We start from the raw sequence: 26109 nt of genomic DNA, 5'->3' as shown, positions 1-26109 counted from the left end.
GGTTGACGTGAAAAGTGAAAAACAGAATAATTCCAAAAATATATGTCAAATGACATACAATTATATTCCCTTATATGTGAATAATTCAAAACTGAATGTGTCCATTTCTAATTCTTCATATATTTAGCATATTATTAACTTTTGGTGTGATAGTCCTAAAATGTGTCCACCGGTGCAACAAAATAAAGAATGTCATTATTTAATTCAGAGAATGTTGGACAGATAAGATAGATAAGCCCAAGGCATATTAGTTATGAATATTTTTTTTATCAATTTACATTATTTTCAATGATCAATCAATGTAAATTGATAAAAATATTCAGATCAATACTTAAACTGCGTTGTACCAAAGGACTACCTTAACTACCTTGACTACCTTACCTGTCCTTCCTGATTCTGGAAGGACCCCTCTCAGTAATGGGGTGGTCACATTAATGCCTGTTTTATCTCTACATAATGGCGTTGCTCCAGGAGGACACCAGTTTTGCGGACAAAATGTAATGTGTCATAATAACTCTACATAGGGACCTTAACACTTATAACCTCTAGATTCATTAAGTAAACACTCGTATGACATGCATTCAAGTATTTTAATGTATTTAGATTAATTTTTCATTAAATTACAGTTGTTTTAAGATAAGTAATGCTACCTAGGACAGTTGCACCGGTGGACAAATGTCATGTTCAAAACAGAATATTTGCATAGTTGAAGAACGATACTCATTGCATATTAAAACATTAATTTTAATGAAATATTATCAAATTTTTGTAATATTTGTCACTGGGAACACAAAAATTGAGCGTCACGTCAACCACCCATATATCTGAATGTCCTTTTGCTGTTGATGTCCAATTAAATCTTCCCACAGTGCACCTTCTTGAATACACACACATATTTTTTTCTTCTGTAATGGCCAACAGTGAACTCTGTAACCTCAGAGGAAACAGTAGCTGAATGTTTTGATTTATATTTGGACATGAAAATGACATGTTTTAATACAGTTTTGAATATCTTGTGCCTTAAACTGTACATGTTTGTGCGTTTCAGTATTGCAGTAAAGCAGCAGTACTGGTTACAGTTTGAATTTATGAAATAGACCTCCTCGTATATCGTACGACTGTAACTCACAGTACAGCTGCTGGTGTGAGTGTGTGTTCACGCACTCATTTATGTGTGCTTGTGAGTAATGCACACTCAATGCAGCCTGCTCCTCCACTGCTGCTGGGACTGGAGTGGAGCATTTTCTCTCTCCTTTGGCGCTACATCATGTGTATGTGTAATCCCCCTTTCAGTCTGCAGCAACAAGGCACGCACACACTCACGGCCACGTATGCACATCCACACACTCATTTTCTACACTTACGTCATTCAACAAACACTGCACAAACACTAATGGAATGGCCTCCGTATATGCTCAACTGATAGGCCGACACAGGATACACACACATTAAGCATGCATGGATTCCACACCCATGCCCAGTCTAGACTGCGTAATATGCTCATGCAAACAGTCCGAGCAAATCTCCGCCCTGCAGCTGTGAGAACCAGCTGTGATTGGTCTGTCCTGTCACTTCTCCATGTCTGCCCACATCTTGACCCGCCCTAGGGCCTGCACTGTAAGTGGTATTAATTCTTGATGTGTCTCTGTCCTGATACAGTTTGGCATCCTGTTGTGTTTACTGTTGTGTAATGCTAAAGCTTCATGTTCTTTTCCATGCAGCCTGCATTGCACTCAGGGTTTAGCTCTGTACTACACATGCACGCATGCACTGCAGCAATGGAATGCTATTTTTAGTCGTGCTCCGCAAGGACAAAGAAGGCTCCGTTTCGGGAAGAATAAATATACCTTTTCCCTTTCATATCTTGGTTGTTCATGGCTGCCTCCTTGAAAGAACAAAAGAGCAGAGGGCAGGAGGAAGAAATGCACTGAAGAGATTGCAAGATCAGAAATGAGAAGGGAGCCAGGAGGCTGAAGGAATGAGTCACAGAGGCAGGGTAGAAAACGGAGGGAAACAGGGAGTGGTGTGACAAGTACACGGATGTGAGTGTGCTTGTGTATTTTTTATATGAGCATATATGCATTTGTAGAGGAAGAGTACAGTTTGTTAACCGCCAAGACTCCTCTGGCACTCCATGTGGCTTCCAATTTCCAGTTTGAGCAATTGTCAACCATCAGGTTTTTACTTCTGTCCCTTACCAATATGTACACTTTGACAAACAACCCTTTCCTCATGCACCAGTGTCACAGTTGAATGATGTGGGAGAGATAAAAGATGAATCAGTCTGTGAAAGTGTTCTATGAATGAATTTTATGTAACAAGCTGTTCTTCAATGTTGTAATTGAGGGCTTGTAGGCGAGACTGCTCTGTAGTCTGGGAGTCAGAGGGTCTTGTCTACTGTATGTGTTTGTGCACTGAAAGAAAATGAATGGAATTATATTGATCTGAGCAGAGAACAGTGGAGCCGTCCAGACAGACCCAGGTGGTAACAGCTACGCTCCATTAACCTCAGTTTTTACTGTCAGCTCCGGTTTGCTATGATCAGCTGGTTGAGCAAGCATAATATTTAATTCTGTCTGGAAACAACTGTGACCCTCAGCAGTTGTTAATAACTGGCTATGAATAGTTTGCCACTTGTCAATAGTTACGGAGCTCAGTAAAGGAGAAAACAAGGCACAAGAGAGAAAAGAGAAAATGGGCAAAGTACACCATTGTGTCTCTGGGTATCAAAGAAGAAAAGAAAAAAAATGAACAGCTCACAGATTCACAGAAGACTTAAAGTCCTGACACAGTTATGTCTTTTTTACGTGCAGAATTGTATGCTGTATGTTTTTTTTTCTGTGTATTTTTGTTTGTCTCTTTTATGTAGGCATGGTGGCCTAAAATGTGACTAATCCACTCACTGCTGTAAATTAACAGCATGAAGCTGCAGAGCCACAGCTTGATCCTGCCCACATCTGCAGTAGCTGCATCTGCCCTCCTTTGTGTGCTGTGATGTGCATCTCATTAGTAGATGGGATCCTTGTGAATATCAAGGGAAGCACTGAAGAAGCAGCATTTTTGGGGGCGAAGCAATTTCTGGACTGAAGCCTGTTGATGCAGGCTGACGGGGAGGATGGAGGAGTAGTGGCAATGGTGGTGGGGGTCGTCTGGGACAGTGAGTCTCTGTAGACAGAGTGACTGAACTTGGTTGGAGACACGATCTGACATATACACTGACAATGTGCAGTCTGAACTGCTTGTCACTGCCATGCACAGTGCTATTATGTGGACAGGCTGACATGTCCTGGTACAGTAGGTCTTTGTTAGTGTTAGAGAAGAGAGAAAGGGCGGGGGTCCACACAATCCGATAGTAAAGAGAGGGAGTGTGGATGGAGTTTAAGAGCTCCGAGTTAGTGACGCAGGGAGAGACAACAAGTAGGATCATATTCAAAACAAGAAGAGCCACAAAGACAGGATGAATCACTTGTACTGTTTTTAAATCTTAATTAGCAAATGCATGCATGAAAAAGTCTTCTTACATTTTGTTCTAATCAAATTTTTTTTCTTCCATTCTCGTGTTTCCTCCTTCCTTTCCAAATCTTCCCTTTCCTCCTCTCTTCCGCTGCGCTTCCCCCCCTGCAGAGGACGAGCAGGTTGTCAGGATGAAGGAGGAGAATTTGTTCCATCGGAGGTTTTCTCTCTGCCCCAACGCCACCTCCCCACCCAAAATTGACCCCCGCACCCTCACCCGCAACCTGTCTTATGGAGGAGACAACGACCTCTACAACCTCAGCCCAGGTAAAAGGCCAAAGCTGACAAATGAAATGTGAATACAATCTGATACTTCAGTGATGTGTGCCAGTGGATTCCAGTGTCTGTGAAATGATGGCGTACTGTGCTGTACTGTACTTATTTCCTACAAAACAACAAACCTCAGCTTGCTGCTTATTATGTGCTTCTGGGGCTGCCATGCTTTAATCGTCTGTCAGCAGGTTTATTCACGGAGTTCATTTGTATGTTACTGTGTGTTGTGGGTTCCCACCAGGCAGTGACACAGACAGGAACGGTCTCTCCATGCTGAGTAATGAACTTAGTCCTGCCCAATCACCAGGCAGCAAGGTAAGAACACAAATCCTGATTGGGCAGCTCACTCTAAATGACTCATTAGGTGAGCCACCTGTTTTTTTTGTATTCTATGATGATTTATTTTGCTATGATTGCTTGTAGTATTAGCACCCTAAAACTTCTATGAGAATGTGAAGTAGACAAACTAAAATTGTTGTCATAAAATATACAAGATTGTGATATCTACCTTGCTTCAAACATTCAGTGCATTTGAAATGGAAACCAGATTGATTATTTTTTTGGCCTAAACAAACCAGGACTTAATGACATTTTAAGCCATGACACTGAACCAATGTAAGTCTCTTAAAGCTGTGTGGATTTGTATGTCAGGGCCATGGTGGGAACTGTGTCTTTAGCACCGTAAACCATGTATTTGACCCGGACCTTTATTGTCCTGCTGCTGCCTGTGTTGTATTAGTCCTAACAATGTATTTCCATTCTTTAGTAATACTAATTAGGAGTGGTCAATAAATGTTTCCAATAGCAACCGGGTAATCTCATCTTGTCTGGTCTCGTCTCCGCTTGTTGCTCTGCCTCGTCTCGCAATATTGCCTATTTATATGAGGAATAATACACAGGCACAGCTGCATCTCTGGCCTTTTGCCCTTTCTCCCATGCTGAAAGCCCTTTTGGGACAATAGGAGACAGAGCACAGCCTTAGCCCTGCATGTTGCCATTTAAACAGGGTTGTAATAGTGCACTACGCTTTTAAGAATGGCTTCTTTTAACACAAATAGATGAGACTAAGCGCATGTGTGGGCTCACCAAATAATATTGTGAGTCATATTGGTTTAGTGCATACAGAACAAGTGGTTATGTAATTACATATCAGGGTGAAATCGCAGCATAATTTACCACTGAGTTTCTAATCTCTACTTACTGATCAGTGGAGACCATCAAACAGTCAGTGCCTCTTTGAAGTTTAACCAAGGAAGTCAGTGGGTTTGTGGTCACAACACCAGAGCTTCTGACTGAAGGGGCTGTCTGCCTGCTTCACACTAACTTGTGGCAAATCACATGAGCTAATGAGCTACACGTGGCTAAGGGAACAATTAAACTATGTGGTGTACAGAATGCAAGCGAGTCAATTTAGTTAACTTGTGGCAATACATCACAAGACCAACTGTATTGTTTTTTTAAGGGGCCTTTACTGTTATATTCTAAAATATGATCCCAAACATTTGTTTAAAATGCGTTTAATCTAGGCTTGATAAATGGAATTCTCTAAAGATGTTATGTTAACAATGATTGTCCTAAGTTCAAATCTCTCTTCATCCTCACTGATTGTCTCCTCTCCTCCCTCCAGTCTGAGTCCAGGATGTTTAATGGTGTTGAGAAGGACTGCCCCTCCCCCACAGAGAAGCTGGCCCGGAAGGAGTCTCTTAAGGTACACGTCATTTCCTTGCATGTGACAGTTTTGCAAAAATGTTAAGCAACATTATGCAATTTGGCAATATCATAAAGTGTATGATTTACACTGTCAGTCTAAGCTCGGTGACATAAATGTACACAATCCATTTAGGATCATTTTCTGTATTTTAAATGTATACCGTTTTGTTTCAAATGATCAACAAGGAGCCTATTAATGACAACCAAAGACAACAGCATCCCCATGTGATTGCTTGCATTTGGTTGACTCTGCTTCCACCTAGTGTTGGTACCCTGAGATCTGTCCTCCGAACAGTAAGACAGTAAGTGATGACTCATTCATGTGTTGCTGTTTTTTCTGTTTCACAGGTCCAAAAGCAGAATTACAGACAGGAGAAGAAACGGGCAGCTAAAGAACTCTTTAGCGCACTAAAGGATCCCAGTGTTGTCATCATGTCCAACTGGCTAAAGGTGTGGGGGTATTTCTATCAGACAGAGCTGCAACCTTAATACCGAAAATAACAATATCTCTAGAGAGACACACTATTCGGTCATTTCTACCTTTTGCAAATAATCATCCGAGTTGTAATTTTTGCATTTGTTGTGCAACAATGGAACTATTTCACAGCTCAGAATCTAGTCATGTTAATGTTCAGTTAACCAAACAAAAACACAAACAAAGTTAGCCCTTTTTTGCACCTTGCATATCAATCCTGTAGTGTGTTGCTTTGTGTCTTAACATCATGTCACTATGGCTGTATTGATTAGTTCAAAGATTAATTCATAAAGCTGACATCTCGATTCTAAATCAGTATTCAAATGCTTTGCAGCTTTTCTTCTTTTTGCACGTCTATTTATTCTTTTTAAACTTCTGCACAGTTGCAGCTAAAGATAGGGCCACACTTATATTATTATTTCACTTGTATTTTATTTCAGTATTTCATTTGTAGAATTAGATTCCAGTGGTGGCTGTGTAGGATTTCCAGTAACTTCAGAGCGTTGTCCAAAAGTCAAAAGATACCTGTAATCATTTCAAAAATTCAAAACACGTCTTTATTTAACAAAATATTCAGCTTCAATTCATATTTGTTGGCGTTTAGCCTTTTAAAAGTAACATTTTCACTATTTAATTCAAATGAAATTAATATAGCGTCATAAGATATGATGACCGACATTCGAAGCCTCCTTCAAAAACGTCAGAAGTTTGGATGTAAAACAAAAAACCCAATTCAGTACACCCAACTGCACATTTCACATCAGCATCATATTTCTTGTGTTCCATTTATGTTCCAATACTAAAATTCCCTCTTCCTCTTAAGATCCGTGGCTCTTTAAAGAGTTGGACCAAGCTGTGGTGCGCCCTGAAGCCTGGAGTTCTTTTGATCTATAAGACCCCCAAAGCGGACCACTGGGTGGGCACCATCCTGCTCAGCGCATGCAAGCTAATTGAGAGACCCTCTAAGAAGGACGGCTTCTGCTTCAAGCTTTACCACCCGCTGGACAAATCCATCTGGGCTGTCAAGGTCAGACACTGGCAATTTTATATTTTTTATCAACAACAGATGATCAAGACTTCAGTGATCATAATTAGACAGGCCACAATCTATTAAAAGTATTCACTCAATACTAGGATACTTTAATTGTTCTATATTTAAATAGAAAATATAGTGGGAGCTTTGTCATTACTGTGGTGGTTAATTCAAGGTCTCTGCAAGTTTAAAACACAAGCGGTTTTATCTTTAATTATACAGTCATGGAAAAAAATATTAGACCACCCTTGTTTTCTTCAATTTCTTGTTCATTTTAATGCCTGATACAACTAAAGGTATATTTGTTTGGACAAATATAATGATAACAACAAAAATAGCTCATAAGAGTTAAATTTAAGAGCTGCTATCTAGCCATTTTCCATGGTTTTCTTGATAATGATTTTGGTTATTGGCAAAAAAAACAACAACATGGAAAATGGCTTGATATCAGCACTTTAATTAAACTCTTTTGAGGTATATTTGTTGTTATCATTATATATGTCCAAACAAATGTACCTTTAGTTGTACCAGGCATTAACATGAACAAGAAATTGAAGAAAACAATGTTCCAATTTTTTTTTCCATGACTGTATTTAATAAGTGTGTAGTTTGTAGTGTATATTGACATTCAGTTTTGTTGGCGTTTTTATTTTTACCTTTTATTTCTATTCACCCTTTTGTTCTCATTTCTAAGTGCTCATGATCCTGTTCAGTGCTCATTTATGCTTATAGCCCTTGAGAGAGCTGCTTTCTTCTGTTGGTACAACATGACTAAAATGGCATGAAGTGTGACTCACTATTTCATCCATATGCTCAGGGTCCCAAAGGAGAGAATGTTGGCTCCATTACACAGCCTCTACCCAGCAACTACCTGATATTTAGAGCAACATCTGAGTCTGATGGTGAGCCGTGTGTGTGTGTGTGTTTGTGGCTGTTCTGGTTGACAGTGTACATTCTAGCGTTTTTTAATTAATTATTTTTTACGAGCAGAATTTATTTTAAGCTCTCCTTCCTGTCTCTAAAATGTGTGTTTCTCTCCAGGGCGGTGCTGGATGGACGCCTTGGAGCTGGCTCTCAGCTGCTCCAGTCTCTACAAGCTGACAGCCAAAGGTGGGAAAGAAGGAGATATCAGCACGTCTTCAGAGTCCTCCCATATTCTCCACCTGCTGCAGTCTACAGCACTCACTGATGCAGAGCTGCTACAGTAAGAGCTACACTCAAACAGCTGCATACACTGAAACCATAGAATTTATTCCAATCTACGTTTATTAGTTGTTGTTATTGGATGAGTTATGTTTCCTGTAATCACACTCCAAGGTGTTGCGCTTGCCAATTCACGCACAAGACTGCTGGCATCTCTGCCAAACACATTAATGCTGACTTATTTGTGCAGTCAGAAATTCCTAGATGGTAGGTCAAAAATATAGTCCCTGTGCTTTCTGGTCATCAACTCTGAAGAAACATGGTGTGCACCATCCTAGTAAAATATAGATTTCTTTGTTAAATGATTTATCACGCATGTGTGTGTGTGATTTGATATCATGTAGTTATAATTAAACTCCTCTACTCAAAAATGTCTCTTTGTTATGTGTATGTCCCCTAAAATCTCTGACCTTGACTTTACTGACTTGTATGTGTGTAGAGTTTGTCTACACACATCAATTGGCAGAGATTGTATGTGTGTATGTCTACATTGTTTGTAGTGAGGTGTTTTCACATTCCTCTACTGAAGGGATAGATTGATGTACACTTGCTTTACCCCAGGCAAACTAGATAATATATGTCACAACTTTGAAAGCTAATCAGATATTATTTTACAATTGTATTGCGCTAATAACAACATAAGCAAGCCAAATGCTTTTCAATAACCGCACCGACCCAACCCATTAAAAGATTGAATATACACCGCCCATCCTGCAGGTCCTGCAGGACTCACATCACTATTAACTAAACTTGCCATTCTGATACATCTGCTACTATGTCTGACTCCTCATCATGTGCTTCCAGCCCCTATGTTTCTATACCCTTTTAAGGAGAAAACCATGTTACATAAAATATTAATCATTGCAGACTATTTTTACATTCTTGTTGTCTTGTAAGAGGGAACTACTGGAGCCACTCCACCCCTTGCAGCTAATTTACCCTCGAAAAAGCCATTACCCTGCAAATGGAATCTAAATTTAGCAACTATTTGCTAAAATTAGCCCGTCACTGTACACTGTAGTATTTTTGCTTTGTTTGTGGAGCTGAGCCACACCTGTGTGTGTATATACACTGTATAATTGTGCATGTGTTTGTGTGTGTGTGTGTGAGGCATATAGAGAAAGGGTGGACCTTAAAACAAATAAGCTGTGAGTTTTGTGGTGTGTCATGGTTTCCATTGAAATGTGCATGATTACATAGGAATAGTGTTGCTGGGTTTTTTTCTTTGCAGTGTGAGCACAGCATGATGTTGCCCTACTTTGTGACTCTCATTTAATTATCTTCCTTACATTAGAACATTGGAGCCAGTACACTTATGGTAATCATCTTTCTTGAGTGTACAAAGTATCAGTTTGTTTGAAAATCTGCTCTGATGGAGCGCCTTGCTAGTCCAGTGGTTACAGCTCATGCTGCATTGTTGCAAGTCTGTGGTCCTGCCTTAGGACCTTTGTCGTTTTATTTTTGTCTCTGTCCCTGCAGCATCAAATAAAGGCAAAAGTCAGTCTTACTATGCACTGGACGTCGTACACATTAATAGTAGTAAGATAGAAGAGTTGTCGAGTAGAGTTTAAATTTATATATATCTGCTGGTTCTGAAATGGTTGAATAAATATTGACTGTGCTGTGACAGGAAAAGTGAATTAATGTAAACAAGTATTTGTTCCTCGCGATTAAATTAGCCCCAAAGCAAGGCAGCTAATACCCATTAGCAGACTGTGGCTGTATTGAACTCAAATGAATATGTGGAGGAAAATTACAGGATTAGATAATAATGTGTATGTTTGTGTATGTGCATGCTCCACTTGTGTAATCCATTACCTGTTGTGTAACAACAAAGCTCTATAACTACCAGCTATGCCACATCTTTAAATGCAGCCTTGTCTGTCTTTGTTATATTCTTTATACATGTTTTTCCTTTGCTATCATAGTCATCTTCCAATTTCCTCTTGAAAGTGTGTGTGTTGTTGTGTGTGTTGCTGCTTGTGTGCTGTTTACATTCAACATTAGACATCCCTTTCCTCCCCTCCCCTCCTCCATGGCAGTACACTCCCTCTGGCCATCTTTCCCAGCTCTCCCTCCTCTCCTGCTCCTCTCCCGGCCAATTACAGCAGCCTGTATGATCACATGACTGACAGAGGAGCAGGAAGATGAAGTAGAATGAGAACCATACACCACCCAGAAAGAGACGGCAGCGACACAGCCAATGCAAGCCCTCTCACACACACACACACACACACACACAAACACACACACATACACACAGACAAAATATGCACACACATTCAGGAAGCAGGTGTGCCGGAGTCGAGGAAACCAAGCTGCACCTATTAGTCTCTAGATTAAAAACATTTACGCACACACAGGAGAGATAAAGGACAGACTGCGCTCGTGTTTGGATCCACTGCTAACATCATCGATGGTGTTTTGATTCCCGGGGAAGAGTTTTTCTGTATGCTGTATGTCTTCGAGGTAAGGGAAGCAGCTCCTGTTCCAGGGCGTGTTTGGCTTAATAAATAACACTACTGGTTGGTTAGTGATTCACAGAGTGCGCAGGAATGTGACTGTTCTCGTCTGTCATGTCCTCAGGCTATTTGAGAGCTGAACTCGTTGTTTTGGTAAATACGCCGTTTCCTTGTTTTCTGTGACAACAGTCCTACCACTTAATGGTGCACACTCTGCAGTTATCTTCCACTGTCCTGATGTTTCAGTGTGATTGTTTGGATCACGAAGTGTGGAGGATTTGTGAAATATCTCACCTAAAGCTGTCTGTGTCTGTCTGCCTGTGTGTCCCTTTGAGTGCGTTTCTGGACATGTGCACCCACCAGACAGAGCACACAGACGTCCACTGTCTGACTTGTAAAATGGCTGTAGGATTAGAACCATGATGGTCCCTATTAGCTATCGATTTCACCCCGCCCCTCCCTCTTTCCCTCTCTCATTCTCGCTTCTCCTTTCTTTTGCTATTTTTAAGTTAATGCATGACTTTCTTCACTGTGTTTCCCTTTTTATTTTCAACTGTGTTCTGCTTAATTCTGCTGACAGTCTGTGTTTTAGACTAAAAAATTCCACATTGAGGAAATGATGAATTTGCATAGGATCCAGTTTGAATTCCTTATCTCTCAACTTGGTGTTTGTGTGCAAACATGTAAAGCATCTATGAATATGTAAAGTACATGCATATGCATGTAATACCCTATATGTGATAGCCAGTCACATTAAGACCAGGTGAATGAAAGGAGGATGAGGGGATATAGTCTGGTTGTCCTTGCAGCCAGACGGGTCAGATTTACTTAATACATCCCTGCCCTCCAGGTCAGCCCGTTTTTTGTTTTTTTTATAGTGGATAGGCTCTAACATGGGGGCTTACTCATCACAGCTGTGAGGAGAAGGATCACAGATTTAGCACACACGTAAAGGCCATTCAGAGCTTTAAAGGTTCTGTTTTTTTAGAAGTCTGCGCCACGTTTGAGCTGTTTATAGGTCGCCTAACTGGAGAGGCAATCAAGCTTTGACAGCACTGAAGTTAAATGAAGTAAGATGTTTTTAATGTAATCTGACATTACTCCTCTTTAATGTCTAATCACAGTCATTAAAACTTCTTCAAGCTTCGACACTCAATCAAATCATCCCTGGTAATGACTTGTTGACATTATGAGAGCCACTTATGATACAAGTTTAAATCGATTAAGATGCAACCTGGGAAAGATCGGTACACACATTTATTACAGGGGAACAACCTCATTAAATCTTGTGATTATTCTTCATTTGTAATTTATTACATGATATCCAGAAGAGATTTGTCTTAGCTGGACATGCAGCACCAATAAAGTGGCTCAATATGAGAGTTGTTTAATATAATTCTCACCGTGGTGTTCACTTCTCTTCTGTTACTATTAGGTTAAATGAAACTGTGCTGCTGGGCAATCACCACATGGAGCATGACGGATTTTCAGACAAATCGGAGCGTGAGGCTCATGATGACTGGGACACTACGGCCAATGAGAACGGTGGAAGGCTGACGGAGGAGAGCGACATGGACCAATCAGACGAGCTGTCCCCGGGGCCACAGGCCACAGCCTATGTAGAGCAGAGCACAGAGGAGATGGCTGAGGTAAGGTGTTGAGTATACACTTTCAGTATTTATATAGGGAGCTCTGCCTTGTTTTGTTTGTGTTGCAGTTCCTTTGCAACAGGTTTGAACCTTTTTATGTTCAAAAGGCAGAAAGAAAATATAAAGTCTAAAATATATCAGTGTGTCTGAAGTATTCTGGTGTGTACTGAAAGTGCTGTTTCTTATACTCCAGACTTATCCACCATAATTCAATTTGGATCCTTATCTTACGTGCTCCGACCCAATTTTAATTAAAACGTTACCGCTTGCCATTGGGGAAATTCTCTCTGTGCATGTCCCAGGTGTCTTATACCAGGTCTCTGACTGGAGATAAGGTCCCCTCACTCATGTGTGCACTCATGTGTTACTCCAGGCTGGGGAGGCGTCCCAGGTGGAGACTGTATCAGAGGAGAACAAGGGTCTGATCTGGACCCTGCTGAAGCAGCTGCGGCCAGGTATGGACCTGTCCAAGGTGGTGCTGCCCACCTTCATCCTGGAGCCCCGCTCGTTCCTGGACAAGCTGTCTGATTACTACTACCACGCTGATCTGCTCTCACAGTCAGTAGCTTAAAGTAACTTTACTATATGTAGTTAGATGAAGGCTAGAATTATTAACAGTCTGCTTTAATTGCTATAACTGTGTCTGTCTTGTTCACCATCATTCCTGCCACAGAGCCGTACTGGAGGAGAGTGCGTATGGTCGGATCAAGCAGGTGTTGAGATGGTACTTGTCTGGCTTCTACAAGAAGCCCAAGGTAAGATTTTTCTACTGTTGTACCAGATGACTCTTCGTTACGACAGAGTTTTATTAATAGCTTATCCTCTGGAAATCTCTCCCTAAAAATATCAGCGACTGATCAGATCCATCCACCTTCAAAAAACTTGTCAACACTCACCTCTTCAGTACTGTTCTTAATATATGACCAATGCTGTTGATTTTAATTGTTTTTTTTTATTTGTAACTGCATTTTCACTGTGTTTTAGCTGTCAAGTGTCTTTGAGTACCATGTAGAGTGCTCTATGAATAAAATGCATTATTATTATGTTTATTATTATCTTATCTCATCATCATAGTGGCCCAATTATAGAACTAACCCGATTCTCAGATGCAACAACTGTTTTTGAGTAAAGACTCTCTAAGATGATTTTACGGTTGCTACAGTATACTTATCTTTAATGTATTTTTATATTTCAAAGTAAATACACACACTCACACTATTCTGTCCGGCTTTTGAAATCTGTCATTTGGGGGCCACTGGCAGATTTTTCTCTGAACATTTTTCAAACGGCCCTTTTTGGGCTCAGTATCTTCATACATGACATTGTGACTCTATTTCTCGGTCACTCTGTCCTGGGTCGATGATTGCGATAAAAACATCATGAGAAACTTCCCTCTTGTTTGCAGTCGTTAGGAATTTATTTCCTCTGTCGAAGCAAAACGCCAGCAGATAACACAGGTGAATTAAACTGGGCTTGCTCATTACTTCTTTGGCAGACTCCTTCTCGGGGGCTAATTGGAGATGGATGGGTAGAAACTTTATAAGGCATCATTATTGGGGCATGTACAGCACTTTCTCCCTGCTGTGCTGTACAATACTTCTTGCTGAGTTATTGAGTCCAGACAAATGATAATGTCCTTGTGTCAGGAGGTGTATGTGTGTGTGTTTGCAGGGTCTGAAAAAGCCGTACAACCCAATCCTGGGGGAAACGTTTCGTTGCTGCTGGCTTCATCCTCAAACTGACAGCTGCACTTTCTACATAGCTGAACAGGTGAAACCACATCCATAGCTAGAACGTGTAAATGCACAGTACATGAGCAAAATTCAGGAAATCTTACAGAGCACTGTAAAATTAATATACACCAGAGGGTATCTAACACCTTTTTTCTCACACTGCTGCTCAAATGTCTCTCTCTCTCTCTTTGCTCTTCCAGGTGTCCCACCATCCGCCCATCTCTGCCTTTTATGTCTGCAATAGAAAGGATGGTTTTTCTATCAGTGGGAGCATCCTGGCCAAATCCAAGTTCTATGGTATAGAGCATTGATTCTGCAAACTGTCTTTTTAATTTAGAATTTCCTGTCAATGACTTCCATCGTCCATGTCAAGTTCAATCAATTACAGATCCAAACTTAAAGGGATAGAGGAAAAACATGTTAAAAGTGACACATTTAATCTGTTTGTCCTTTGTGACCAGTACACATATACACACATTTAAAGTCATGCAAGGGCAAAACAATGTGGTCACGCATTAGATCCTGTTCTCTGTTCATCTTGCAATAAATTGCTGTGTCTTCTTCGAGGCAAATGTTTGTCAGTATTTGCTTTTTAAAGGGGCTCTACAAGGAAAATGATTCCTCTGATCTGAAAATCAAACACTTCTCTGTCTTCTGCTGTTGTAGGTAACTCTCTGTCAGCTATTCTGGATGGCAAAGCCAGGCTGCTGTTCCTGGGCAGGGATGAGGAGTACGTCATCACTATGCCGTACGCGCACTGCAAAGGTAATAGACCTACAGTAAATATTGATGATATTGATCACAGCTAACTGGTCTGTCCATGTACCTATGTTAACAGTCCTTAGTTCACATTTTTTGGAGAGAAAAAAAAGAGTTGTGTTGAGGTTTTTATTACCATGTTTCGGACAAAAGGTCCATTGTTGGTAACTTCCTTGTTAATCCTGTTATGTTAAAAACAATCCAATTTTGTTAATTCAAAACGTATCAGTCACCTTCAATGTCCCCTTGAATGCTGCTGGATCCACTTGCCAGCTAATTACATGGTTGGAATATGTTAATAAATTCTAGTCTGAGGATTACTTAAACATAGTTGTTAGTAAAAGTAGATGAAAACAAGGACACACTTTCACCGACTGGAAGTTGCAGAAAGGATTTTTGAGTGGCTTGGAAAAGTGAAGGTCATCATGTTTCTTCATAGCAGATAGGACATTGTGAGAGACTGAGTTCTTTGTGGCCTCTGGCACTACTCATCATTGAAATAAATCCCGGTTAAATTGGAACAATTTAGGATGTTACAAGCTCAGTTGAGTTTAATAGGTGAAATTCACAGGAAATCATTCTGCACTGTCTAGAATTCACCCATTGTTCTTGCCATCTAATGGAACAATCAAAGTTATTACTCACTGTTGGGCTCTTAGCGCTGCCACAACACAGGTGACCTACATGCAATACTGTACCTAAATGCATCCTGTGTAAACACTGACAGAGCACTGAAACCCATGCTGTGTAGAAAAAGCAAAAGTATCAACAAAACGTCATTATAAAACATGTTTTATTTTCTCCTGGATGATTTTAGTTTGTAGTTCCTGCCTCACTCAACAGAGTCTAGCTGTTTTTTGCTCCTCATTGTCATCTTAAATTACAAAACACAGCTACAGTACACAAGGTTAACACCCAAACTCCTCTTCCACGGATACGATGAAATCCGTCTTCTCTGATAAATCGTGTGGGCCGTAACTTCTGCAGCCATCTGTCGCTGCCAAAGTGTCTGAGTTACTGGAAATCAAACAGCACCCTGCTCTGCTCTGAACATGAACTCTCACATGGCAGACAGCCAAAATTAGAGATGATGATGCGTGGAATCTAAGTATTTATTCTCAGTGTACATGGTTATGTTGTAAATTACCGTCTTTATCTTGTCAGTCCAGTCAAGGACTACGCTCACTGCAAGTGCCTCAGTCATAAATCATATTTTGAACTGTTCGTCAACACAGGGAATGGGCTGATTCCTCTGCAGACATCCAACAGGATTTAGTTGTTCTGCTCATGTCCATTCTGTTCATTCATGTGCTGTAACACTATATCTGTGCCTCCTGTAGGTATCCTATACGGCACTATGACACTCGAGCTGGGTGGGAAGGTTACCATTGAGTGTGAAAAAACAAAGTGTTTCACAGAGCTGGAGTTCAAACTCAAGGTAGATTTTAAATGTATCCTAACATCATTTGTAAATTTACTTTGGCGAATAATTTTTTCTACATTATTCTATTTCCTTGACTAGTCAGCAAATTATGTACATTGATTGACTGTTCATTATGAGACAGCAGTTTTGATTAAAGTTGTTTACACTTTATTTGCAGCCTTTCCTTGGAGGCTCCTGCTCTGTGAATCAGATCAGCGGGAAGATCTATGCGGGAGAGGAGCTACTGGCCACTGTGGATGGACACTGGGTGAGAGCTTTTCTACAGTTATTGTCCCTCTGTTGCTGCCTCCCATCTCAATCTCCCTCCTCAGACTCTCTCTCTGCCACTTACTCACTGCCACTCAGTATTTCTAATTAGAGCGATTAATTAGAGCCAGCATTGGTAATTAGAGGATTTAAAAGCAGCAGGGAGACAGAGAAAGTAGATGGATCTGAAAAAGTAAAGTTTTGAAAGGATTGAAAATTATTAAGCATTTGAAATTCTGGGAATTGTTAAAATGACATGAAAATTACATTTTCCCCAAAAATGTCTGTACAGGTACATCTCAATAAATTAGAATATGATGGAAAAGTCCATTTCCAGTAGTTCAAGTCAAGAGGCCAGACATTTCCGATGTCTTTCAGAGGCCAACATTTCCGTATTAAACATACTTTTTAAAGTTTGTCTTTTGTAATATTCAATTTTTTTGAGACACTGAATTTTTGGTCTTCCATAAATGTAAGTCTTAATCATTATAATTAGAAGAAATTGAATAAATTTGGACATGAAATGTTTCATTCTGTGTGTAATGGATCTACATAATGTGGTATTTCCCCTTTTTGAATTGAATTACTGACATAAATAAACTTTTCGATGATATTCTAATTTATTGAGATGCACCTGTATGTAAAAATGTATTTATCTCTTGATATTTGACCAAATTTGCTAAAAAAAAAAATATATATTAGAATATTTTTGCATCAAAATCCTGTGTCACTCACTTTTCTGTAAAAGAAAGTAAAACTTTTTCAAATGTTTCGCAGCTCATCCTGGGTGTTTTTATAAAACATCAATCAAGCCCAATGGGACTGTGGTCGACTAGCGAGCCACACCAGTCATAAAAAACAAACACATTTCACTGTTGGTGGGCAATATGGAGACATGGAAGAGATGTATGTTTGGATTAGTGAGCCAAAACGTTGGTATCTCCAAAACAATCTGTACACCACTCAAATATTTGTTTTTTTTGGAAATATGTCATTGTACAGAAGCTAATCATGCTCTAACTTCTGTTTCACAGAATTAAAACTATGAACATTTTTCAGTGGAATGGGGTGGGACTGAACATTTTGTTTCCTTTGCTATATTCAGGACAGTGAGGTGTTTATTCACGAGAAGCGCTCGGGTCAGCAGGAGACGTTGTGGAACCCCAGCACAGAGATTCGCAGCAGCCGCCTCAAGAGACAAGTGGTCCAAATAGAGCAGCAGGGAGAGTTTGAGTCTGAGAGGTAAATCACACACGCCTATTACTTCATTTGTATGTCACCTAAGTATGTCAATCAATCATATTTCTTAATTTTAATGTCATTAATATGAGGGAAAAAACAGCAGTCTCGCAGCATGCATTATGCAGGTAAAACAAAGGCATAATTAATAGCATTAATAATGCTATTTATTAAGGTGTGTCAGTATGTTAGGTCAGCAAGCAAACATGCACAATACCAGGGCTTGAACTGGCACACCTAAGCTACTGTTGACTTCAATGGTACATTTAGAATATGAATCCCCATGGTCATGTCATTTTAAAATGCTCCTGACAGACTGTGGCAGCATGTGACCAGTGCCATCATGGATCGGGACCAGCTGCGGGCCACCCAGGAGAAGTTTGTGCTGGAGGAGGCTCAGCGGGGAGAGGCCAAGGAGAGAGGAGACAAACCCTGGATCGCACGACTTTTCCATCAGGACGCCGTCACCTCCGAGTGGACCTACAGGCACATGGAGTAAGAACACACTCGCACTGAGCAAATAAAACACAGGCGAGGGCACACACTGTTCTGCCCTTTTTTTAGTTTAGATGGAAGGTCAGTTTGATAAGCATCGAGCTGGAGATTAGGAAGAGAAAAGGCTTTGCAATCAGAGCAGACTGGGTTTAAAGAAACAGGTGTTAAAGCAGCATTTTAGAAAGAGGGTGAATACAGGAATATGCAGACAGACAGTATGAGAAAAATAATGTTTTTTCAACATGAAAGTATGTAAACATGTTCTAGTAGAAACACAAAATATTATTATATTACACTGCATCCACAGTTCATTGTATTCTTTTTTTGTTGCTTTTTGCAGCGCACGACCATGGGACCCTGAACGCTGCCTGGTTCAGTTTGAGAAGGACGGAGTGGTTCAGACACACGAGAAAAGCCAGAGGCAACACAACGGACTCTCCTACAGCCACAGCTGGGCCAGCCAACAGAAGGTTAGACACACTCTTCACACTTCCAAACTGCAGCCATATTGATCGAGTATTGATTGGCATTTCATCAAAAGGAAAAGCTGCACTGCTTCCTGTCAAGCTTCCAGACTGCACCTGATTTTTCAGCCTCTGTAGCAGATAGAAATGAAATTCAAAAAGTATTTGAGAGCTTATACCCGTGGCTTTCATGAGAAGTTGAGTTTATTTGTCCAAACCTTCAATAAAGTTTTTTAAAAAATCAACAAACTCAGCAAATGTTACATTTGACTGAATAAAAATCCTATGCATAATACTAATACATGCCCATTAGCAAGATGCAAACATGATATGACCATTGGAAGAAATAGACATAGTTCTCATTAGCCTACTGTAATACAATAATAATAATTATAATAATAATAATAGTAATAAATAATAATAATACATTTTATATATTGCACTTTTCAGGGTACTCAACGATGTATAAAGTAATATAAGACATAAACAGTCATGATTTCTTATATCATCATCACAATCAATTATTATTATTATTATTATTAATATATTATTATTATCTCCAGATGGCCACAAATCTGTCTGTTCTTCGGTGAAAATATGTCGTCTAAAAACATATTCCTCATCCATAAATGCCGGTCGATTGGTTCCGAGGGTTCAAAGTCCGGATCAGCAATAAAATCATCGGCGCTGTTTTCATCAAGATCTCTTCCGTCACTTACTTCTGATATATATATATATATATATATATATATATATATATATATATATATATATATATATATATATATATATATATATATATATATATATATATATATATAGATATATATAGATAGATAGATAGATAGATAGATAGATAGATAGATAGATAGATAGATAGATAGATAGATAGATAGATAGATATGCCTCCGCTGTAGTTGTCCTCCACCATGATTTCAAATTTCTGGAAAAGGCCCATGTTGCATTGCGACACTCCCACATGTATTCTGATCATGATTCTGATGCATTTCATTGGCCAAGAGACCGAAAATAGGTGGAAAAAAATACAAATACTACAAAACGACGTATCCGCTGTCCCAGCCTTAATGGTAGAAAAACGGCACATCGCTCCCGGTTTTAATGGTAGAAATGCGGTAATGCTTTCCCGGCTTAAATGGGTTAAACAACTAACACTGAGAACTCTTCTGCCTCCTCCCAGGCTGAGATGAACGGGAAACGAAGGAAGGCCAGCAGTCAGCCGTCCAGCTGCAGCCAGAACACTGAAAGCAGCAGCACCACACCAGAACCCACACACGAGTCCTCGGACAATGAAGGTGAGGCACACACATTCATTAAAATGTGCAATAAAACTGACATGTGCAATACAATTAATATGTGCAAGACATACCATCTACCTCGTCTATAACTTTTGTAGCATTATCAGTGGTAATTTATTTATTTTTATATTTATTTATTACATAACACGTCCTTATTTTGTCCTAGTTTTAGCTCAGTGTTCTAACATATTTTTAAATGTTTTACTCATGTTTTGTGTTATGATTGCTTTTACTTTGCACATAGTGGCACTCTAAATTTGATTGTATAGTTGTATAGTATTATGACAATAAAGGCAATTTGATTTTTGATTTGACATGCGCATTCGAAACAAACAAATTCAGTTACACAAATCTCATGTTCTTGCCTGTTATGTGCCCAGGATTCTCAAACCAATGTGCACGGTGCAATAAAGAGGTGAAGGACATCGCCCTGATAGAAGCCTCCATCACATCCATACAGAAGACACAGCAGGACATCCAGAGGTGAGAATAACATTTACGTGCATACATATATTTGTGGAGGGAAGCATAATGGGGTAGCAGAGATGTGGACTTACGTCACCCTTTCGATGACTTTTACTGAATATAAATGACTTTAGACTCTACTTAAAGACTTGATTTGAGAGTATTTAAGCATCATGTTAATACCCTAAAACCACTAAGGTACTCCTTTACCGGACTTGTTATCAGTGTTAATGCTATAGAGGAGTTTTCTAATGAATCACTCTAACGTTAAAAACTAATACCATATTACGTTCATGTGAATTTTCCCAGTCAGGAGCAAATTTTTGTGAATATTCCAATCACATGAATGCAGGGAAAGACTTTATATTTTATAATATTCATTCTAGCAGAATTAGAAACTCACGAAAGGCAGGCATCAGTGCATCTGTAGCAAAAATGTCCATCATTATTTAATAATATAAATCATTTTATTAGGGTTCAAGAGGATAGCTTTTGACAGATACTTGTGTTTTTGTGATATTTATTTAGACTTAATTCCTCCTGAGCATTGTTTAACACTTTACCTGACCCTTGTCTCTCTCCGTAGGAACCTGGCGGCTCTGAGTCGTCAAATGACTCGTCAGAGGGCATCAGATGACGGCGTGTCGCTAACGGGCCGTCACTGTCTCATCCTCTGCGTCCTACTCCTCTCGCAGCTCCTCCTCAACTACGTCTTCACCTGAGGCCGCTCCTCAGGGAGGAGTTCCCCTCCGCCACTGATCTGCCATCAGATCCCTCCAAAAAGCACAGACTCCAATCAGCAGACGAGGGCAGAGACCTCAGATCAGTGTTTGGAGGGCAACTTTGTCCCTTTTGTTTCCTCTGAAAGGGGGAGGAGCACGGACAATAAAGCAATAAACACAGCCACAGCCACCGCCTGTCAGTCATCTGCAGAGAGGAACAGCACCCCCTAGTGTAGCCAGACTGAAACAGCACCGGCACCCACGCACTTTGGACAGGAAAGGAGGGATGAGAGACGAGCACGGCTAAAAAAAAGATTTTAAATAATAACATGAAATGTATGATGAGGAATGATTTTGCAAAAAGAAATGACAAAGAGGATGTTTCACCATTCCTTAGTATCTTTTTATATTGCCCTGCAATACTGTTTATCTGTTTGTGTGCCTGTATGTGTGTTGTCCGTACCTACAGTACAGTAGGCCCTATGGGCGCAGGCAGATCACCGCTTGGACTTCTCCTACTCCCCTTCCACTCCAGATTTGGGCCTTAACGCTGAAGCCAAAAAAAAGAAGAAAAAACATGAGAATCGAAGGAGGAATATCTTCCAACAGTGCAATTCTGTGTTTTGTATCGATGTACGCTCAAATACACTCTGTCTTGTCTTTTAATGATGATGATTTTACCAAAACAGTATTTATAATCCGGAAGGACAAAGAGTACTTGTTTACAGGGAGCACTGTGTGTGTTAGTAGTGACACATAGGAAGGAAGGATAATGGGAATGAGGTAGGGCAGAGAGCCAAACAGAGTGTCTTTGTATTTGTGCCTGTAGTGCTGTAATAGAAGGGATAATAGCATAGCACTGCTTTTGGTCTAGACCACGACACTAGTGTGTACAATCAGTGACAAAGAGAAGCAGCGTGTGAAGGAAGGGATGGAGCGAACGAGTGAGAATACAAGAAAAAATTTGAATACTTTTGGCGTATTGAAGGGGTTTGTGTGTGCATCTTAGTCCACACCATGTTCAAGTGACTGTTTTAAGATGTAAACACTTGTATGCGTTATTTGTTTGTTTTTCTTTTTAATCAATTTGTATATATTTATCTGGAGGTCTGTGTTTTAAAAAGAGATTTCAGAATGTATTTATTGGGTGATTAACCTTGACTTTCCTAATCTAATTCAGCTTGGAGGACGGAGACCAGGGGCGACAATCGCTCTCCCAGGGTTGTGTGAGTTTGTTGTCTATGTATGAATGAATGTATGTATGTGTGTGTGTGTGTGTGTGTGTGGATGTGTGTGCGTCAGTGTGAGGGAGCACATGTGTGCGAGTAAGCCATTATGGTCGTGCTATACAAAGCCAGATCTGTGATCTTGGTTTTTACTGGTTTTTAACCCTTGAATTTCAGTCTTCAATGCCAGTACTGATCTACCCAGTGGGAGAGAATCGGAGAGCACAAGAGGGAAGTCGACTCTTTGAATGCTTTTATTTACACCTTAATTTGTTTGTTCTTTTCATTCTTATTTTCCTGTTTTCTACTCTACTGCCATGTTGTGGGGATTCTACATGCCAGATATTTTTGTCACACGGAACGAAACTACAGAGAACATGATGTTGCCCGATGTTTTCATTCATACCTGTTGCGTACTGTAGCACTACAGTAAAACATTTTAACCCTGCCACTGCCTTTGGTTTTTCATTAACATCTAATTATAAAAATACACATCCACTGGTGTTTTACCCTTTATCAGGCAAATAACTATATTTGGTAACTTCAGGTAATATTTCGAGAGAAAAGTTGCAAATTTACTAGATTAAAGTGGCAAATCTACCAGAAAAAAGTTGCAGATTTAAGACAAAAAAGTGGGGAAAAAGCAACTTTTTTCTCCCAGATTCACCACTTCAACCCTTAATAGGACACTCATTGAAATACTTGCAAATTACAAATTTCAACCCTAGAGAATATTGGAGGATATTACATACAGCCAGAATGTGTAAAAAAAAAAACACATGAAAATAATATTTTGAGAAAAAAGTTAAAGAGATTAAAGGGGCATATCTACAAGAAAAAAATGTGTAGATTTATGAGATTTAAAGTGGTGAATCTGTGAGAAAAAGTTGTTTTTTTCCCACTTTTTTCTGGTAAATCTGACTTTTTTTTAGCGCATATTTGCCATTTTTAATCTGCGACTTTTTTTCTTGTAGATTTGCCACTTTAATCTAGTAAATTTGCACCTTTTTTCTTGAAATATTACCTGACTCTAACTACCAAATATAGTTCTTTGCCTGATAAAGTGTTAAAACGACAACAAATCCTTCAATCGACAGAAGAAAATGGGTTCCTCTGTGGTCTGCTATCCTCCACTAGAGGGAGATGTTGATGTGGTTAAACTCAGGACTGTTAAACTATTGGACACATTTGTCAAGTGATTTCATTTCACACAGTGACAGCAGCAGTCAATCTTCCAGGCATTAAGTGCAAGCAGTGGTGCAAAGTAACGAGGTACATTTACTCAAACACTACACTGAAGTACAATTATGATGTCCTTGAGTATTTCTGTTGCCTGCTAGTTTATACTCTGGCCTCACTACAATTCATAGAGAAATATTGTGCTTTTAACTTCACTAAATGTATTTAAGAGCTATTGTTACTTTTCAAATGAAGACTTTACTGACAAAAAAAAACAGTTTAAATGTACGATACATTGTTCAAGTATACAAGCATACTTCAAGTATATAAAGTAGTTAAAATTAGCTCTATCTTTACTAATCACCACATTAATGTTCTTTATTTTCTTAAAGATATATACTATAATACTATATGAATAAATCCAAAAATTATGATCTAGTAATATAACAGTATAACACTGGCAGTAGCGATTATGCATTATGAGTACTTTTAGTTTGGACATATTAAGTACATTTCATTGTGAATACTTTTATGCATGTAATTGTGGTATTTTTGAATGCATTACTTGTAATAAGAGTATTTTCATTCTGAGGTTTAGTTTGATAGTTTTGATACTTCTTCAAATGCTGGGTACTACGGTGGCCCTGAAGGCCAAATCACAACGGCAAATCAGAAAACGCAACAAAAGTGTTTTTTGATTTGTTGTTGTGTTTTCTGATTTGATTTTGATTTTTTTGATTTGTCGTTGTGTTTTGTGATTTGTCGTTGTGTTTTCTGATTTGTTGTGTTTTTTTGATTTGTTGTGTTTTCTGATTTGCCATTGTGATTTGCACTTCAGGGCCACCGTAGGGAACAAATGACAGAAAATGTAAGATTCGACAGTTTAGAGGTGCAAACCTTCCCTAAACACAGCAAAGATCCTAACAGTAGCTCACACACAAGATGTGACGCTGTGGGTGGCAATATTTTTGTGTAAACTACACCAGATCTGTGATGACTGCTTGCTGCCCTCCTCACAGGCCTGAGAGTTGAACCTGAGCAGGTGAAAATCTCTTGGTAGACGCCACATGGATCAACATCTCTGCCACACACAGATTTAAGCCCCAGCGAGGGTAACCGGATTGTGTTCAGCAGGGATAGATTACTGAACGGGACTAACGGGCACAGGGGCCCAAAGTGAGATAAAAAGACTACAGGCAAAGAGAAAGAGACACAAAACAACAATAATAACAAGCTAATTAACCCTTTATCAGGTGAAGAACCGTATTTGGTAACTTCAACAGATATACAAAATAAAAAATACAAATATTTTGAGAAAAAGTTGCAAATTTACTAGATTAAAGTGGCAGATCTACAAGAAAAAAAGTCGCAGATTTAAGAGATTTAAAGTAGCTAATCTGCGTGGAAAAAAGTCACAGATTTATCAGAAAGAAGTGGGAAAAAAGCAACTTTTCTTGCAGATTCACCACTTTAAATCTCTTAAATCTGCGACTTTTTTCTTGTATATTTGCCACTTTAATCTAGTAAATTTGCAACTTTTTTCTCGACCCCATTTTGATATCCACTGAAGTTACCAAATAATTCGCCTGATAAAGGGTTAACTATAAAGTCTGTTTTATTCCTATGTAGGAGAGGTGGTGGAGCCTTATGTGTGTGTGACTCATAATTTGCATATTTAGGGGCCTCTATGAGATGCACAATACCTGTAGAGTGACTGATGTAAAAGTGCTATTACTATAGATATCTACTCTCATGAAAAAAAAATATTAGACCATTTTTTTCTTAAATTTCTTGTCCATTTTAATGCCTGCAACTAAAGGTACATTTGTTTGGACAAATTTAATGATAAAAACAAAAATAGCCCATAAGAGTTTAGTTTTGTTGTTTTCATTATATTTGTTCAAACAAATGTACCTTTAGTTGCAGGCATTAAAATGGACAAGAAATTTAAGGAAAAAATTGTCTAATATTTTTTTCCATGACTGTATGTTTAGTTATTCTTTAGTCAAAGTTCTGTATTAGAGAAAATTATAAAATCAGAAGCAATTACAGGAACAGGATGAGACATACACAGGTTTAATTATTTTGTATTAAGTTTAATCACAAATCAAATTTCTTGTGTCACAGTTGACAGCCATTCACTTCCTCTCGCTTTGAATTCAGATGAAGTGAACAATGGCGCTGTGGAGACTCTTTGCAGAGAAAGCCTTTGAAGTGTGATGAAATGAATACCCGGCATATCAAGTGTCAAGTTCGTCCAAACAGACATTAATCTTCACATGTAGGTATGTGTTTGCGGTTTAGTGTTTATTGAAGCTACCTGGAGCCTTTATGGGAGACTTCACCTGAGCTGAACTCTACAAATGTAATTAAAACATTAAATTCTGAGAAACCTCTGTTATACCAATCCTCATAATGATACTCTAGACCAGTAGTTCTTAACCTTTTTGAGTCGCGACCCCCAATTTAACATGCATGTTGTCCGCGACCCCCGCTCACTGAA

General features: G+C 39.3%; 1 protein-coding gene across 3 annotated transcripts in view; it reads left to right on the top strand.

Moving 5' to 3' along the window:
- Positions 1–22875, top strand: part of osbpl5 (oxysterol binding protein-like 5) — a 51164-nt gene extending 28289 nt beyond the window's left edge. For all 3 annotated transcript variants that reach the window (XM_059335132.1, XM_059335129.1, XM_059335130.1), the window contains 21 exons: positions 3625–3780; positions 4028–4101; positions 5414–5494; positions 5845–5946; positions 6795–6998; positions 7822–7906; positions 8046–8208; positions 12105–12318; positions 12692–12876; positions 12992–13073; positions 13990–14088; positions 14252–14348; positions 14718–14816; positions 16151–16248; positions 16412–16501; positions 17606–17742; positions 18055–18234; positions 18575–18704; positions 19897–20011; positions 20395–20497; positions 21066–22875. In XM_059335132.1, the coding sequence (XP_059191115.1) occupies positions 3645–3780; positions 4028–4101; positions 5414–5494; positions 5845–5946; positions 6795–6998; positions 7822–7906; positions 8046–8208; positions 12105–12318; positions 12692–12876; positions 12992–13073; positions 13990–14088; positions 14252–14348; positions 14718–14816; positions 16151–16248; positions 16412–16501; positions 17606–17742; positions 18055–18234; positions 18575–18704; positions 19897–20011; positions 20395–20497; positions 21066–21201 (2610 nt within the window). In that variant the 5' untranslated portion in view covers positions 3625–3644 and the 3' untranslated portion in view covers positions 21202–22875. The remainder of the gene's footprint in view (positions 1–3624; positions 3781–4027; positions 4102–5413; positions 5495–5844; positions 5947–6794; positions 6999–7821; positions 7907–8045; positions 8209–12104; positions 12319–12691; positions 12877–12991; positions 13074–13989; positions 14089–14251; positions 14349–14717; positions 14817–16150; positions 16249–16411; positions 16502–17605; positions 17743–18054; positions 18235–18574; positions 18705–19896; positions 20012–20394; positions 20498–21065) is intronic.
- The last annotated feature ends 3234 nt before the right edge of the window (positions 22876–26109 follow it).

The sequence above is a fragment of the Centropristis striata genome, chromosome 6 (genome assembly GCF_030273125.1).
Source record: "Centropristis striata isolate RG_2023a ecotype Rhode Island chromosome 6, C.striata_1.0, whole genome shotgun sequence".
NCBI classification, from domain to species: Eukaryota; Metazoa; Chordata; class Actinopteri; order Perciformes; family Serranidae; genus Centropristis; species Centropristis striata.
The sequence above is the reverse complement of the archived record's forward strand: the minus strand, read 5'-3'. Positions and strand labels throughout refer to the sequence as shown.